The sequence below is a fragment of the Muscardinus avellanarius genome, assembly GCF_963383645.1.
Source record: "Muscardinus avellanarius genome assembly, chromosome: 11".
NCBI classification, from domain to species: Eukaryota; Metazoa; Chordata; class Mammalia; order Rodentia; family Gliridae; genus Muscardinus; species Muscardinus avellanarius.
In genome coordinates, this window is record NC_137797.1 from 67464731 (window position 1) to 67480719 (window position 15989).

General features: G+C 42.5%; 1 protein-coding gene across 4 annotated transcripts in view; it reads left to right on the top strand.

Moving 5' to 3' along the window:
- Positions 1 to 15989, top strand: part of LOC308270263 (cyclic AMP-dependent transcription factor ATF-7) — a gene marked incomplete at both ends in the record, with an annotated part of 83789 nt that overhangs the window by 41081 nt on the left and 26719 nt on the right. Inside the window, 2 exons of one of the 4 annotated variants that reach the window (XM_080706066.1) lie at positions 7550 to 7593; positions 15035 to 15172. In XM_080706066.1, the coding sequence (XP_080562192.1) occupies positions 7550 to 7593; positions 15035 to 15172 (182 nt within the window). Of the gene's footprint in view, positions 1 to 7549; positions 7699 to 15034; positions 15173 to 15989 lie in introns of all 4 variants that reach the window. The other 3 variants (XM_080706063.1, XM_080706064.1, XM_080706065.1) reach the window with 3 other exon arrangements.

The window sequence follows — 15989 nt, forward strand, 5'->3', positions numbered from 1 at the left end:
TATAGCTCAGAGGTAGAATTCTTCTGGGTTCATTCCCAGTACTCAAAAAAAAAAAAAAAAAAAGAAAGAAAGAAAGAAAGAAAGCCAGTCTTTTTTTTTTTTTTTTTTTTTTTTTGCAGTGCTGGGAATGGAACCCAAGGGCATTCTATCTCTGAGCTACACCCCCAGCCCTATTTTTTTTTTTTTTAGTCTTTTTTATTTTATGTTATTTTATTTTTGTGGTACTGGGCATGGAACCAGGGGCTTTCTACCTCCAGGCTAAACCCCCAGCTTTATTTTATATTTTATTTGGAAACAAGGTCTCACTAAGTTGCTGAGAGAGCTTCACTAAGTAGTTGAGGCTGGTTTTGAACCTACATGATCCTCCTGTCTCAGCCTCCTAATTACTGGGATTACAAGTGTGCACCACCACACCCAGCTATTTTTATTTTTTAAATTATTTTTATCTTTTATTTTATTTTTTATTTTTTTGGTGGTACTGGGGTTCCTGGAAACCCTTCTGCCTCGGGTTACACTCCCAGACCTATTTTTTATACTTTTTTATTTGGAAACAGGGTCTCATAAGCCAGTGCGGCTGGCTTCGAACCTGCGCGATCCTCCTGTCTCCGCCTCCCAAGTGCAGGGATTACAAGCGTGCGCCACCATGCCCGGCTCCCAGACCTATTTTTATATTTTTATTTGGAAACAGGGTCTCTTAAGCCAGCAAGGCTGGTTTCGAACCTGCGCAATCCACCTGTCTCCACCTCCCAAGCTCCGGGATTACAAGTGTGCGCCACCATGCCCAGTCTTTCTTTCTTTCTTTCTTTCTTTCTTTCTTTCTTTCTTTCTTTCTTTCTTTCTTTCTTTCTTTCTTTCCAATTTCTTTCTTTCTTTCTTTCTTTCTTTCTTTCTTTCTTTCTTTTTTTCTTTCTTTCTTTCTTTTGTGGTACTGGGAGTGGAACCCAGAGGCTTTCTACCTCTGGGCTATACTCCCAGACCTATTTTGCATTTTATTTGGAAACAGGGTCTCACTAAGTTGCTGAGAGCCTCACTAAGTAGCTGAGGCTGGCTTCGAACCTGCGTGATCCTCCTGTTTCAGCCTCCCAAGCGCAGGGATTACAAGCGTGCACCACCACGCCCGGCTCACTTAATTTATTTTTGAAACAGGGTCTCACTGTGTTGTGAAGTGCCTTGCTAAGTTGAGTTGTGAAAGGCCTCGCTAAGTAGCTGAGGCTGTCTGTGAACCATGATCCTTCTGTCTCTACCTCCTGAATGCTGGGATTACAAGCATGTTCCACCATGCCCAGCTGAAAGCCAGTCTTTAAATTCTACTCTTGTGGTCAAAATCTGTTGTTACCCTACTTTAACCCTTTTTTGTCTCATCCCAAATACCATATTTACATGATGTCTTATTTGTAGTATGGCTTATATATGAAAAAGATAGTGTATTGTTCTATGGTCCTATTATAGGACAATCTGTATTTTTGTTCTTTTTGTGCGGGGGGGGGGGGGCAGGGATTGAACCCAGGGGCATTCTACCTTCAATCTACACCCCCAGCCCTATTTTATTTTCATTTTGAAAAAGAGTCTCACTAGGTTGATGAGAGTCTTACTACTTGCTGAGACTATCCTTGAACATGGTATCCTGTCTCAGCCTCCCAAACACTGAGATTATAGGCATGTGGGGATTGAACCCTGGAGCATTCTATCTCTGAGCTACACCCTCAGCACTATTTTTTATTTATTTTGAAACGGGGTCTCAGTTGCAGAAGACCTCACTAAGTACTGAGGCTGGCTGCAAACCTAGGATCCTCCTGTCGCAGCCTCCTATATACTGGGATGTATTTTGTTCTTACTGGTAATAAATATAAAAATTGGGCATGCTGTCGCACTTCTATTATCCCTGCTACTCTGAAGCAGGACGATTGCAAATTCAAGGCTGGCCTAAGCCATATAGTGAGACCCTATCTCAAAAAATAAAAAGGAGCCGGGCATGGTGGCATACGCTTGTAATCTCACTACTTGGGAAGCTGAGACAGGAGGATCACAGGTTCTCCGCAAACCTCAAGTTATAGTGAGACCCTGTTTCAAAATAAAGAATAAAAAAAATAGGGCTAGGGATGAAACTTGGAGATAGACTGTCCCTGGGTTCAATCCCTAGCACTCCAAAAATAAATTAAATAAATAAATAAATAAAAAGAAGCCAGGTGTGATGGTACACACCTATAATCTTAGTACTTAGGAAGCTGAGTGAGGAGGATTGCAAGTTTAAGGCCAGCTTTAGCAACGTAGTGAGACTCTGTTTCACACTTGTAAGTGGCACACACTTGTAATCCCAGCATTTGGGAGGCTGAGACAGGAGGATTGTGGTTCGAGGATAGCCTCAGCTACTTAGTGAGGCCCTTTGCAACTCAGTGAGACCCTGTTTCAAAATAAAGAATAAAAAATTGGGCTGGGGGGTGTAACTCAAGGGTAGAATGCCCCTGGGTTCTATCCCCAGGACCAAAAATAAATTAAATAAATAAATAAATAAATAAATAAATAAATAATCAGGTTGGGAATATAGCTTGGGAGTAGAATACTCCTGGGTTCAATCCCCAGTACCAAAAATAGTAAATAAATAAATAAGTGAGCCAGGAATGGTGGTGCACACCTGTAATCCCAGTAGTTGGGAGACTGAGACAGGAGGATCACAAGTTTGAGGCCTACAATATAGCCTCACCAACAAAGCAAAAATTTTAGCAATTTAGCCAGATTCTGTGTCAAAGTAAAAATCTAAAATGACTAGGAGTGTAGATCAGAGTTAGAATGCCCCTGGGTTCAATTCCCAGTACCAAGATAAATAAATAAATAATAAAGGGCCACATATGCATTATCAGTGATAGAGCTTGGAGCACATCTATATTCAATCTTGTTACTACATACAAAAAACAAGAAAACGTAAGCTCTAGATTATGGTTTCAAACCTATTTTACTTGTTTACTTATTTTTGGTGGGACTCGGGATTGAATGCAGGGGCTCCAAGTTACATAGCTTGCCCTATTTTATTTTATTTTTATTTATTGTGGTAGTGGGGATTGAACCCACGGGCATCCTACCATTAAGCTACACCTCTAGCTCTATGTTATTTACTTTCTTTTCTTTTTTTTTTTTTTTTTTGTGGTACTGGGGATGGAACCCAGGGGCATTCTACCATTGAACTACATCCTCAGTTCTTTTACTTTTTTATTTTTTATTTTTTATTTTTTATTTTTTTATTTTTTATTTTTTATTTTTTTGGTGGTACTGGGGTTCCTGGAAGCCCTTCTACCTCGGGGCTACACTCCCAGACCTATTTTTACATTTTCATTTTTGAAACAGGGTCTCCTAAGCCAGCGCGCGGCTGGCTTCGAACCTGCGCGATCCTCCTGTCTCCGCCTCCCAAGCGCGGGGATTACAAGCGTGCACCACCACGCCCGGCATTTTTAATTTTTTTAATTAATTAATTTATTTATTTTGAGGATCTGGGGATGGAACCCAGGGGCACTCGACCTCCAGGCTATACCCCCTGACTATTTTTTATTCTTTATTTTTGAAACAGGGTCTCACTAAGTTGCAGAGGGTCTCAGTAAGTAGCTGAAGCTGTCCACGAACCGTGATCCTCTGGTCTCAGTCTCCCAAATGCTGGGATTGCAAGCGTGCACCACCACGCCCAGCTCTTACTTTTTTATTTTGAGAAAGAGTTCATGGCCAGGACTCTGAGCCTCAAATTTGCAGTCTTCTTGCTTCAGCCTCCTGAGTAGCTGGGATTACAGGCACCTGTTACCACCCCCAGAACTATTTCTGTTTGGTAGCTTTAGCAAGGAAACTCAACTGATTTTGTTTCTTTCTCTTCATTAGATTTTTTTTCCAAGGTTGATGCATCCATTTTATTGTTTTGTTTTTCATTTAATTTTTTTTTCAGTACTGTGAATTGAACCCAAGGGGCATTCTACCTCTGAGCTATACTGCAGCACTATTCTCTTTTTTGAAACATGGTCTCACTAAGTTGCAGAGGGCCTTACTGAGTAGTTGAGGTTGGCCATGAGCCTGCGATCCTCCTGTCTCAGACTCCCAAGTACTGGGATTACAAGCGAGCACCACCATGCCCAGGGTGCATTTAAATTTTTATCTTAGGAGGCCGGGCGTGGTGGCGCACGCTTGTAATCCCCGCGCTTGGGAGGCGGAGACAGGAGGATCGTGCAGGTTCGAAGCCAGCCGTGCTGGCGTAAGAGACCCTGTTTCAAAAAAATATATAAAATAGGTCTGGGAGTGTAGCCCGGAGGAAGAAGGGCTTCCAGGAACCCCAGTACCACCAAAAAAAAAAAAAAAAAAAAAAAAAAAAAATTTATCTTAGCAATACAGCATAGTTTATAAATTCAAGTAATACCAAAAGGATTATATACAACAACAAATAGAAATACTGTGGCTCTTTTTACATATGCATTCATTTGTAAAATTTTGCCATTTCTTTTAATATTAAATACTAAAAGATTTACCCTCTATAATTTGCCCTCTATAATATAATTTACCCTCTGTAATACCCTCTGTAGTTCTTGATAATATGTGTATAGTAATAACACACATTGATCCATCATCGTTCTGACCACAAATTACTTTACCAAAAATCTATAAAGCCCGTATTTCACCTACTCAGTCAGTGTCCCAACCCAAATCCTGAGAAAAGAATCAGATTGGCCCAAGTTATGTTTTCTCACCAGATCATGGGCTGTTGGCTCACCTTTGAATGGGCTGCCCCTAAGTCAAGTCTCTACCCTGAATTGTTGTCAGGGCAGGAGCAAGATGGGTAGATACACCATGCTGGCTCATACTTTGGCATCTAGCCAGGCGTGGTGGCACATGCTTTTAATCCCAACATTCGGGAGACTGAAACCAGAGGATCATGGTTCACAGACAGCCTCAGCTATTTAGCGAGCCCCCCTACAACTTAGTGAGACCCTGTTTCAAAATAAAGAATAAAAAATAGGGCAAGGGGTGTAGCTTGGAGGTAGAATGCCCCTGGGTTCCATCCCCAAACCTGCAAAAATAAAATAATTTCGTATCTGATTGTAACAGATTTCACAGATTGACACATTTAATTCAACCACAACTCCCTACAAGCAGGTCCTACTCTTTGAAGCTAGAAACCTGAGCCTCAAACTTTCAGTCTTCCTGCTTCAGCCTCCTAAGTAGCTGGGATTATAGGCATGTGCCACCACCTCCAGCACTATTTCTATTTGGTAGCTTTAGCAAGCAAACTCAACCATCTAATTCTCTGTTTATTTTTTATTTTTTATTTATTTATTTTTTTTTTGGTGGTACTGGAGGTGGAACCCAGGGGCTTTCTAGGCTTTCTACCTCCAGGCTATACTCCCAGACCTATTTTCTATTTTATTTGGAAACAGGGTCTCACTAAGTTGCTGAGAGCCTCACTAAGTAGCTGAGGCTGGCTTCGAACCTGTGCAATCCTCCTGTCTCAGTCTCCCAAGCGCTGGGATTACAAGTGTGCGCCACCACGCCTGGCTTTCAGTTTATTCTCTTCATCAGATTTTTTTTTTTAGTATACCTCCCAGCCCGATTTTATTTTTATTATGAAACAATCTCATTAAGTTGCCAAGAGCCTCATTAAGTTTCTGGAGCTGACCTGAAACCTGTGATCCTCTTTGTCTCAGCCTCCCAGGTACTGGAATTATAGTCATATACCACCACACCTGGCTTTTTCATCGTATTTTAACATCCATCTACTTATACCTACTTGCTTTAGGCCTAACAGGGAAGGCAGGTGTAGTGGTGCAAGCCTATAGTCCCAGCTACTTGGGAGGCCAAGACAAAAAGGATCACTTGTAATCATGAGTTTTAGACCAGAGTGGGCAACATAGTGAGACCCCATTTCAAAAGCAAAACAGACCAGCTGGGCATAGTGGTGCCTGCCTGTAATCCCAGTACTTGGAGGCCGAGACAGGAAGATTGCAGGTTTTCAAGGACAGCCTCAGTTGCATAGGAAAATTCTCAGCAACCTAAACAAAACATAAAAAGGGCTTGGAGGTGTAGCTAGAGTGTAGAATGCCTTTGAGTTTCAATCCCCAGTAAAACACACACACACACACACACACACACACACACACACACACACACTCAGATCTAACAGGGGAGTAAGCTTAAAAAGAAAACATGTGCAGGGCATGGTGGTGTACACTTATAATCCCCAGTACTTGGGAGGCTAGGACAGGAGGATCACGGTTGGTGGACAGTCTCAGCTACTTAGTGAGGCCCTTTGCAACTCAGTGAGACCCTGTTTCAAAATAAAGAATAAAAAATAGGGCTGGGGGTGTCACTTGGAGGTAGAATGCCCCTGGGTCCATTCCCAGTACCACCACACACTGTGTGTGTGTGTGTGTGTGTGTGTGTGTGTGTGTGTGTGAGAGGGGGGGGGAATGAAATAGAGCCGGGGGTGTATCTCAGAGGCATAATGCCCCTGGGGTTCAATCCCTAGTACCATAAAAAATAAATAACATTACTGAGCCAGGCAAGGTTGTTCATACCTTTAATTGCAGTACTTGTGAAGGTGAGACAGGAGGATCATAGGTTTGAAGCCAGCCTCAATAATTTAGTGAGGCTCCTGTCAATTTATTGAGACCCTGCTCCCAAATTAAAAAATAGGCCGGGCATGGTGGAGCATGCGTGTAATCCCAGTATTTGGGAGACTGAGACAGGAGGATTACAGTTCACAGATAGCCTTAGCTACTTAGTGAGGCTCTTTGCAATTCAGTGAGACTCTGTTTCAAAATAAAAAGTAAAAAATAGGGCTGGGAGTGTAGCTTGGAGGTAGAATGCCCCTGGGTTCCATCCCCAGGGCAGAAGGAAGGAAGGAAGGAAGGAAGGAAGGAAGGAAGGAAGGAAGGAAGGAAGGAGGGAGGGAGGGAGGAAGGGAGGGGGCTAGGGGTATAGCCCTTGGGTTCAATTCCCAGTACAAAAAAAAAAAAACAAAACCTGGAGATTTCACAAAACTATTATATAGGTGGTTTTAAATATTTTTTTGTGGTATTGGTAATTGAGCCAAGAAATATTCTACCTCGGAACTGCTGCACCCTGTTTTGTTTTGAAACAGGGTCTTTAATTAGATTGCCAAGAGTCTTGCTATCTTGCTGAGGCTGTCCTTGAACCTGCAGTCCTTCTATCTTAGCCTCTCAAGTACTAGGATTTTAGACATATGCGACCATACCTAGAATGTGTAATTTCATTTTATCTTGTTTTACTTAGGGGTTAGAAGGTGTGGGGGTGGCAAAACAGCACTGTGAGAAAGGTAGGTACATTAACAGTTGACAAAATAAAACATGCCCTGTCTTCCCCCTGTTGGCCTTGAGACAGAACAACACAGACACCCTCTGGTGGCCTAATACCAATCTTCACTTACTAGAGCTCAATAAAAGCAAATTTGTTCTAACACACACCCTCTATCTCCAAATAGAAGAGTAAAAATATATTCTTTGTGTACTCTCAAGTTTTAATTTGGGTCAAAAATAAAAGTTTCCTTTTCTTCTCGTGTCTACAGATCAGACTCCTACTCCGACTAGATTCCTGAAGAATTGTGAGGAAGTGGGGCTCTTCAATGAACTAGCTAGCTCCTTTGAACATGAATTCAAGAAAGCTGCAGATGAGGATGAGAAAAAGGCAAGAGGCGGAACTTTAATAAAACTGATTGTGTTCAGACATAGGCTGCTATCATTGTGCCTTGAGATAATTTGCTTAATTGGTTAAAACACAAAATTATGGGATTGGTTCTGCAGACCCAAATAATGCTCACTAATCCTAATCAGCCATCCAGTTCTCTAGGGTACCAGATAATTTCATCAAAAATCAATCTTCAGCCGCGTGGTGGTGCACGTTTGTAATCCCAGCATTCGGGAGGCTGAGACCAGAGGATCGCGGTTCGGACAGCCTCAGCTACTTAGTGAGGCTCTCTGCAACTCAGTGAGACCCGGTTTCAGAATAAAGAATAAAAATAGAACTGGGAGTATAGTTTGGAGGTAGAATGCCCTTGGGTTTCATCCCTGGTACTGCAAAAATAAAAAAATAAAAAGATAAAAAAATCTGAGTGGTGGTGCAAGCTTGTCATCCCAGTACTTGGGAGGCAGTGTAGGTTCACAGCCAGCCTCAGCTACTAAGTAAGGCCCTTTGCAACTCAGTGAGACCCTATTTCAAAATAAAAAATTTAAAAAAAGTAAGACTGAGGGTGTAGCTCAGAGGTAGAATGCCCCCAGGTCCCATTTCTTGTACCTAAATAAATAAATAAATAAATAGCCGGGCGTGGTGGCGCACGCTCATAATCCCAGCATTCGGGAGGCTGAGACAGGAGGATCGCGGTTTGCGGACAGCCTCAGCTACTTAGTGAGGCCCTCCACAACTCAGCAAGTCCCTGTTTCAAAATAAAGAATAAAAAATAGGGCGGGGGGTGTAACTCAGAGGTCAAATGCCCCTGGGTTCCATTCCCAGACCCACAGAAAAAAATTAAAAATAGGAACCAGGCATGGCAGCACATGCCTGTAATTCCAGTATTTAGGAGGCTTAGGTTCAAAGACGGCTCAGGTTCAAAACAGTGAGACTCTCAGTAACCCAGCAATACCTTGTTTCAAAAACAAAACAAAATATAGGCCTGATGCATGCTATCCAGTACTTGAGAGGCTGAGACAGGAGGATCACAGGTTTGCAGCCAGCCTAAGCTACTTAGTGAGGTCCTCTACAACTCAGTGAAACTCTGTTTCAAAATAAAGAATAAAGCCAGGCATGGTGGCACACGCTTGGGAGGCGGAGAGAGGAGGATCATGCTGGTTCGAAGCCAGCCTCACTGGCTTAAGAGACCCTGTTTCCAAATAAAATATATATATAAAATAGACCTGGGAGTGTAGCCCGGAGGTAGAAGAGTTTCCAGAAACCCCAGTAACACCAAACAAAAAGAAGGAAGGTAGGTAGGTAGGTTAGGGCTGGGGATGTAGTCCTTTTTTTTTTTTTTTTTTTTGCTGGTCTGAGGATGGAATCCAGGGGCATTCGATCACTGAGCTACACCCCCTGCCCTATTTCTTTATTCTTTATTTTGAAACAGGGTCTCACTAAGTTGCAGAGGGCCTCACTAAGTAGCAGAGGCTGTCCACGAACCATGATCCTCTGGTCTCAGCCTCCCAAATGCTGGGATTACAAGCATGTACCACCACACCCGGCTCTATTTTTTATTCATAAAATGTCCCTGGGTTCAATCCCTAATACCTCAAAAAAAAAAACCACTGAACTACATCCATAGCCCTATTTTGTTTTTATTTTGAAACAGGGTCTCATTAGGTTGATGAGAATCTCACTACTTACTGAGGCGGTCCTCAAACCTGCGATCCTTCTACCTTAGCCTCCCGAGTTACTGGGATTGCAAGCGTGCACTACCATATTTCACTTTTCTTATTTATAGCATTCCTACCACACCTCCCCTGCCATTTCTTCTTTTCCAAAACAAAGAAAATAGTTATATTGTTCTACCAGGATATGAAGGATTGTTTGTTTGTTTGTTTATTTATTTATTTATTTATTTATTTATTTATTTTATTATGGTACTGGGGATGGAACCCAGAGGCATTCTGTGTCTGTGCCACACCCCCACCCCTATTTTTTCTTTTATTTTGAAACAGTATTTCACTGAATTGGTAAGGCCTCATAAGTAGCTGAGGCTGTCCTCAAACCAAGATCTTCCTGTCTTAGCCTCCTCAATGCTGGGATTACAAGCATGTGCTGCCACACCCAGCTTTCAAGAAGTATTTTTATGCCAAACTCTTTATAGTCAAATTCCAGAAAAATTGCCATCGTTAGGCTTCAAGTCTTCTCCACCGTGATTTCAGTTCAGTTCACATGAGGGAGGCCAGTTCATGGTTGGCCAGTCTTCCCTAGTATCCCTGGTAGTTTTCCTGCCCATCGAGGCGTGATGAGGAAGCACACCATTGACGTGTGCTTCCATTTGATGAGAAGCACAGACAGTGGAAGGTTGTCTCCAGGAGTGTTTAATGAGCCTTAAACTTTCCTGAACCAGCAGTTTTCCAGGAGGTCTCTGAGGATTTTAAACCCCTGCCCGGTTCTATTTGCTTAGTGTCTGTACTTTCCCATCAATCTCTGATTTCAAAGCTAAATTGGGCTCAATATCTTAGCATTGTAGAAAAAAATGAGCCAAGTGTGGTGGCGCATGTTTGTAATCCCCGCGCTTGGGAGACTGAGACAGGAGGCTTGCGCAGGTTCGAACACAGCCTCAGCTACTTAGGCTCTATAGGCCTGGGAGTGTAGCCCGGAGGTAGAAAAGCCCCTGGGTTCCACCTCTAGTACTACAAAAAACAGAAAAGGAAAAAATGAAGCAGAAACAAAACTATTTTTGCTTTTGCTCACCCTCACCGGGTTGGGAAAAAAGAACCATTACTATCTTCTTTAATGTTAAACAGCAGAGTTATCTTTAGTATACTCAAGTAGCCACCTAGAAGGCTTCTAGGATTAAAGTACAAGGGAAGAGGAAGAAATAAATTCCTCTTTCACCAAGAAGCCTAGGATATGGGATGATAGAACAAAGGATCCCCTTTTTCATGAAAGTGAACTGCAGTGCCAACTTTCTTGTCGTGATGCAGTGTCAGGGCCGTTATCTCAAATGGTTTACGGTTCCCTGCAAAGACGCTTACAGCTCCACAGTTCTGTGAGGTGATCATATCACTGCCAGGAAAGTACTCTCTTTACTTTCTGTTCATCCAGTCCTGCTCCTAAGACCAAGATTTCTTTTTCTTTTTTTCTTTTTTATTCTTTCTTTCTTTCTTTCTTTCTTTCTTTCTTTCTTTTTTTTTTTTTTTTTTGTAGTACTGGGGATTGAACTCAGGGGCATTCTACCTCCAACCAATACCACCAGCCCTATTTTTTTAAACAGGGTCTCAGTGAGTTTCAAGGGGCCTCACTAAGTAGCTGAGGATGGCTCCGAACCTGTGCAATCCTCCTGTCTCAGCCTACCGAATGCTGGGATTACAAGGGTGCACCACCACGCCCAGCTCAATCAAGATTTCTTTCACTGGTTATATGACCAGATTTTCCTTTCTTTGTTATCTCCATACCATATATGCCTGAAATACCTAGCCTTCAACCCCTGAGATCAACATACACCATCAAACATGATGAGTTTCTCGAAAAAGATCTTGCTTTATTTTTTGTGGTACTGGGGATGGAACCCAGGGGCCTTCTACCTCTTGGCTACACTCCCAGACCTATTTTATATTTTATTTGGAAACAGGGTCTCACTAAGCTTCAGAGGGCCTCACTAAGTTGCTGAGGCTGGCTTTGAACCTGCGCGATCCTCCTGTTTTAGCCTCCCAAGTACTGGCATTACAAGCTTGCGCCACCATACCCGGCTTCCTATTTTCATTTTTTATTTTGAACAGGGTCTCACTGAATTGCTTGAGGGTCTTGCTGAGACTGGCCTTGAACCCATAATCCTCCTGTCTCAGCCTCCCAAGTTCAAGTATTACAGGCATGTGCTACTGCACCTGGCTTGTTTGAAGAATTATAAGCAGTTTGTCTTCATTTGCTGTTGATACTTGGGTAATCTGGTCATTCTGGTTGGTAGTGAAAGTACTCACAGCTCTCCAGTGTTAGGTAGAGTTGGTTGAAAATAGGCAGGCACTTGATCCAGGAATCATTTTTTTTTTCTTTCTCTTTTTTTCCTCTTCCTCATCTGTTCTTCTTCCTCCTCCTCCTCCTCCTCCTCCTCCTCCTCCTCCTCCTCCTCCTCCTCCTCTTCCTCCTCCTTTTCTTCCTCCACTACTACTACTACTACTACTTCTTCTTCTTCTTCTTCTTCTTCTTCTTCTTCTTCTTCTTCTTCTTCTTCTTCTTCTTCTTCTTCTCTTCTTCCTTCTCCTTCTTCCTCCTCCTTCTGCTCCTCCTCCTATCTCTCTCTCTCACTCTTGCTCTGTGTGTGTGTGTGTGCATGCGTGTGTGCACACACTGAGAATAGAACACAAGGACATTCTACCTCCAAGATACACCACCAGCCCAATTTTATTTTTTTATTTAGAAACAGGGTCTCATGGTGTATTCATTCGCATCACCCCTCCATGCCAGTCTGGTATGGAGCTGTACCTATCCTCTGTATCTCTATCTTTTAATAAACTTCTTTAAATCTTCAAAAAAAAAAGAAAGAAAGAAAGAAAGAAAGAAAGAAAGAAAGAAAGAAAGAAAGAAAGAAAGAAACAGGGTCTCAGCTGGATATAGTGGCACACACTTGTAATCCCAGCTTTGGGGAGGCTGAGACTGAGGATCGCAGTTTACAGACAGCCTCAGCTACTTAATGAGGTCCTCCGCAACTCAGTGAGACCCTGTTTCAAAATAAAGAATAAGCTGGGTGTGGTGGTGCACTCTTGTAATCCCAGCATTTGGGAGGCTGAGACAGGAGGATCTGAGTTTGCAGACAGCCTCAGGTACTACTTAGGCCACTCAGTAAAACCCTGTTTCAGAATAAAGAATAAAAAATAGGGCTGGGTGTGTAGCTTGGAGGTAGAATACCCCTGAGTTCCATCCCCAGTACTGCAAAAATAAATAAATGAATAAATAAATAAATAAGTAAATAATAGGGCTGGAGATGTAGCTTGGACGTAGAATGCCCCTGGGTTCCATCCCCAGACCCCCCCAAAAAAAAGAAAAAGAAAAAAGAGGTCTCACTAAGTTTTTGAGAGCCTTACTAAATTGAGGCTGGCCTCAAACCAGTGATCTTCATGTCTCAGCCTCCCAAGTTCTAGGATTACAGACATGTGCCACTGTACCCAACTTAATTTTATTTTTTTGATAAAGATTATAATTATAATATTTGCATAAATTCTGTGTGTGTGTATGTGTGTTTCTAGGGATTGAACTCAGGGGTCTTCTACTTCTGGGCTACACTCCCAGCTATGTATTATTATTTTTTGTTTTTTATTTTTTATTTTGGCAGTAACGGGATGGAACCAAGAGGCATTCTATCTCCGAACTACAGCCCCAGTCCTATTTTTTATTCTTTATTTTGAAACAGGGTCTCACTGAGTTGTGAAGGATCTTGCAAAGTAGCTGACCCATGATCCTCTGGTTTACCTCCCAAATGCTGGGATTACAAGCATGCCACTACTGCTGGCTTTTATTCTTATTTTGAAATAAAGTCTCACTAGGTTAATGAGAGTCTTACTACTTGCTGAAGCTGTCCTCAAACCTTCGATCCCCCTGTCTCAGCCTCCCAAGTTTTTTTTTTTTTTTTTTTTTTTTTTTTTGGTACCTGGGATGGAACCCAGGGGCATTCTACCTCTGAGCTTCCTCCCTCCCCCACCCTATTTTTTATTCTTTATTTTGAAACAGGGTCTCACTGAGTTGCAGAGGACCTCATTATGTACCTGAGGCTGTCCACGAACCTTGATCCTCCTGTCTCAGACTCCCAAATGCTGGGATTACAAGCATTTGCCACCACACCCGGCTGCATGAATGGAATGGGGATGGAACCCAGGGACATTCTACCTCTGAGCTACACCCCATTTTTATTCTTTATTTTGAAACAAGGTCTCACTGAGTTGCAAAGGCCCTCACTAAGTTGCTAAGGCTGTCCACGAACCTCCTGTCTCAGGCAGCTGTATGATTTTTTTTTTTTTTTTTTTTTTTTTTGGTGGTACTGGGGGTGGAACCCAGGAGCTTTCTACCTCCGGGCTATACTCCCAGACCTTTTTTTTTTCCCCTGTGTTTTTGTTTTGTTTATTTTATTTTATTTTCCAGACCTATTTTATATTTTATTTGGAAACAGGGTTTCACTAAGTTGCTGAGAGCCACACTAAGTTGAACCTGCGTGGTCCTCCTGTCTCAGCCTCCCAAGTGCAGGGATTACAAGCGTGTGCCACCACGGCAAGCTAGCTGTATGATTTTATTTATTTATTTATGTATTTATTTATGTATTTATTTATTTTGTGTGGGTCTGGGGATGGAACCCAGGGGCATTCAACCTCCGAGCTATACCCCCTGCCCTATTTTTTATTCTTTATTTTGAAACCAGGTCTCACTGAGTTGCAGAGTATCTCACTAAGTAGCTGAGGCTTTCCTCGAACCGCGATCCTCTGGTCTCAGCCTCCTGAATGCTGGGCTTGCAAGCATGAGCCACCATGCCCGGCTTAGCTGTATGATTTTAATTTTTAATTTTTTAATTTTATTATTTTTTTGTGTGTGTACTGGGGTTGGAACCCAACCCCAGTACTGGGGCTTTCTAGGCTTTCTACCTCCGGGCTATACTCCCAGCCCTATTTTATATTTTATTTTGAAACAGGGTCTCATTAAGTTGCTGAGAGCCTCACTAAGTAGCTGAGGCTGGCTTCGAACCTGAGTGATCCTCCTGTCTCAGCCTTACAAACTCAGGGATTACAAGCATGCTCCACTATGCCCGGCTAGCTGTATGATTTTAAATGGCATCTTTTTGTTTGTTTTCAGATCTTTATAAGTATTTACTTAATCACTGGTGTTATTTTCATTTTATAGTTAGGGAAACAGAATTCTTAAAAAAAGAAAATTATTTGGCCAGGATTATACAGAAAGCTTAAGACCCACATTTCTATGACTTACAATTCTGTGCTTTAACAGAGGCCTGAACTTTTTTTTTTTTCTTTTTTGGCACTACTAGGGATGGAACCCAGGGGCATTCTACCTCCAAGCTACACCCCTAGCCCAATTTTTTATTCTTTATTTTGAAACAGGGTCTCACTGGGTTGTAAAGGGCTCACTAAGTAGCTGAGGCTGTTCTTGAGCCACAATCCTCCTGTCTCAGCCTCCCAAATGTGCCACCACACCCAGATCCTAGCCCTATTTGTTATTCTTTATTTTGAAACAGGGTCTCACTGAGTTGCAAAGGTTCTTGCAAAGTAGCTGAGGCTGTCTATGACCCATGATCCTCTGCTCTCCGCCTCCCAAATGCTGGGATTACAAGCTTGCGCCACAACGCCCGGCTTACCATTCTTTTATTCTCTTTCATAAACAGGGTGCAGCTGGGCCCCTTGACATGTCTCTGCCTTCCACACCAGACATCAAAATAAAAGAAGAAGAGCCAGTGGAGGTTGACTCATCTCCACCTGACAGTCCTGCCTCTAGCCCCTGCTCTCCACCACTGAAAGAGAAGGTAAAATTTTTTGTCAGAATTTTTTATCCCAAAATATTTTTTGTGTGTGTGTGTGGTACTGGGGTTCCTGGAAGCCCTTCTACCTTCGGGCTACTCTCCCAGACCTATTTTTTTTTTAATATGCTTTTTGTTTGGAAACAGGGTCTCTTAAGCCAGCAGGGCTGGCTTCGAACCTGCACGATCCTCCTGCCTCTGCCTCCCAATCGTGGGGATTACAAGTGTGCGCCACCACGCCAGCCCCAAATCTTAATCAATGAAGTAAGCTTTAATTTTTAAATAGTATAAGGTATAGATGGATTTGCTATATTTAAAGGATTGGCGTGGGCTTGGTGGTGCACACCTGTAATCCTAGTACTTGAGAGTCCAAGGCCAGCTCCACCAAGTTAGGGAGGTCCCTCAGCAACTCAGCAAGACTCTGTTTCTAAATAAAAATAAAATATAGCTGGGAATAAGGCTCAGAGGTAGAATGCCTCTGGGTTTAACCACCTGTACCAAAAAGAAAAGAAAAAAAACAACCAAAAAAAAGAATGAACTGGGCCGGAGTATTTACATGAGGTTCAAGAAGAGGCAAAATTATTTGATGAGCTGGGTGAGGTGACACGCACCTGTAATCTCAATACTTGGAAGGATGAATCAGAAAGATCCCAGGTTTGAGGCCAGCCTTAGCAGCCTTAACAGGGAGACCCTGTTGCAAAGCAAAAAATAAAAGGGGGCTATAGGTATAGCTCAGAGGTAGAATGCCTTTGGGATCAATCCCCAGGACCCCCAAAATTTTTTTTAATTTTTTTTTTTTTTTTTTGGTGGTACTGGGGTTCCT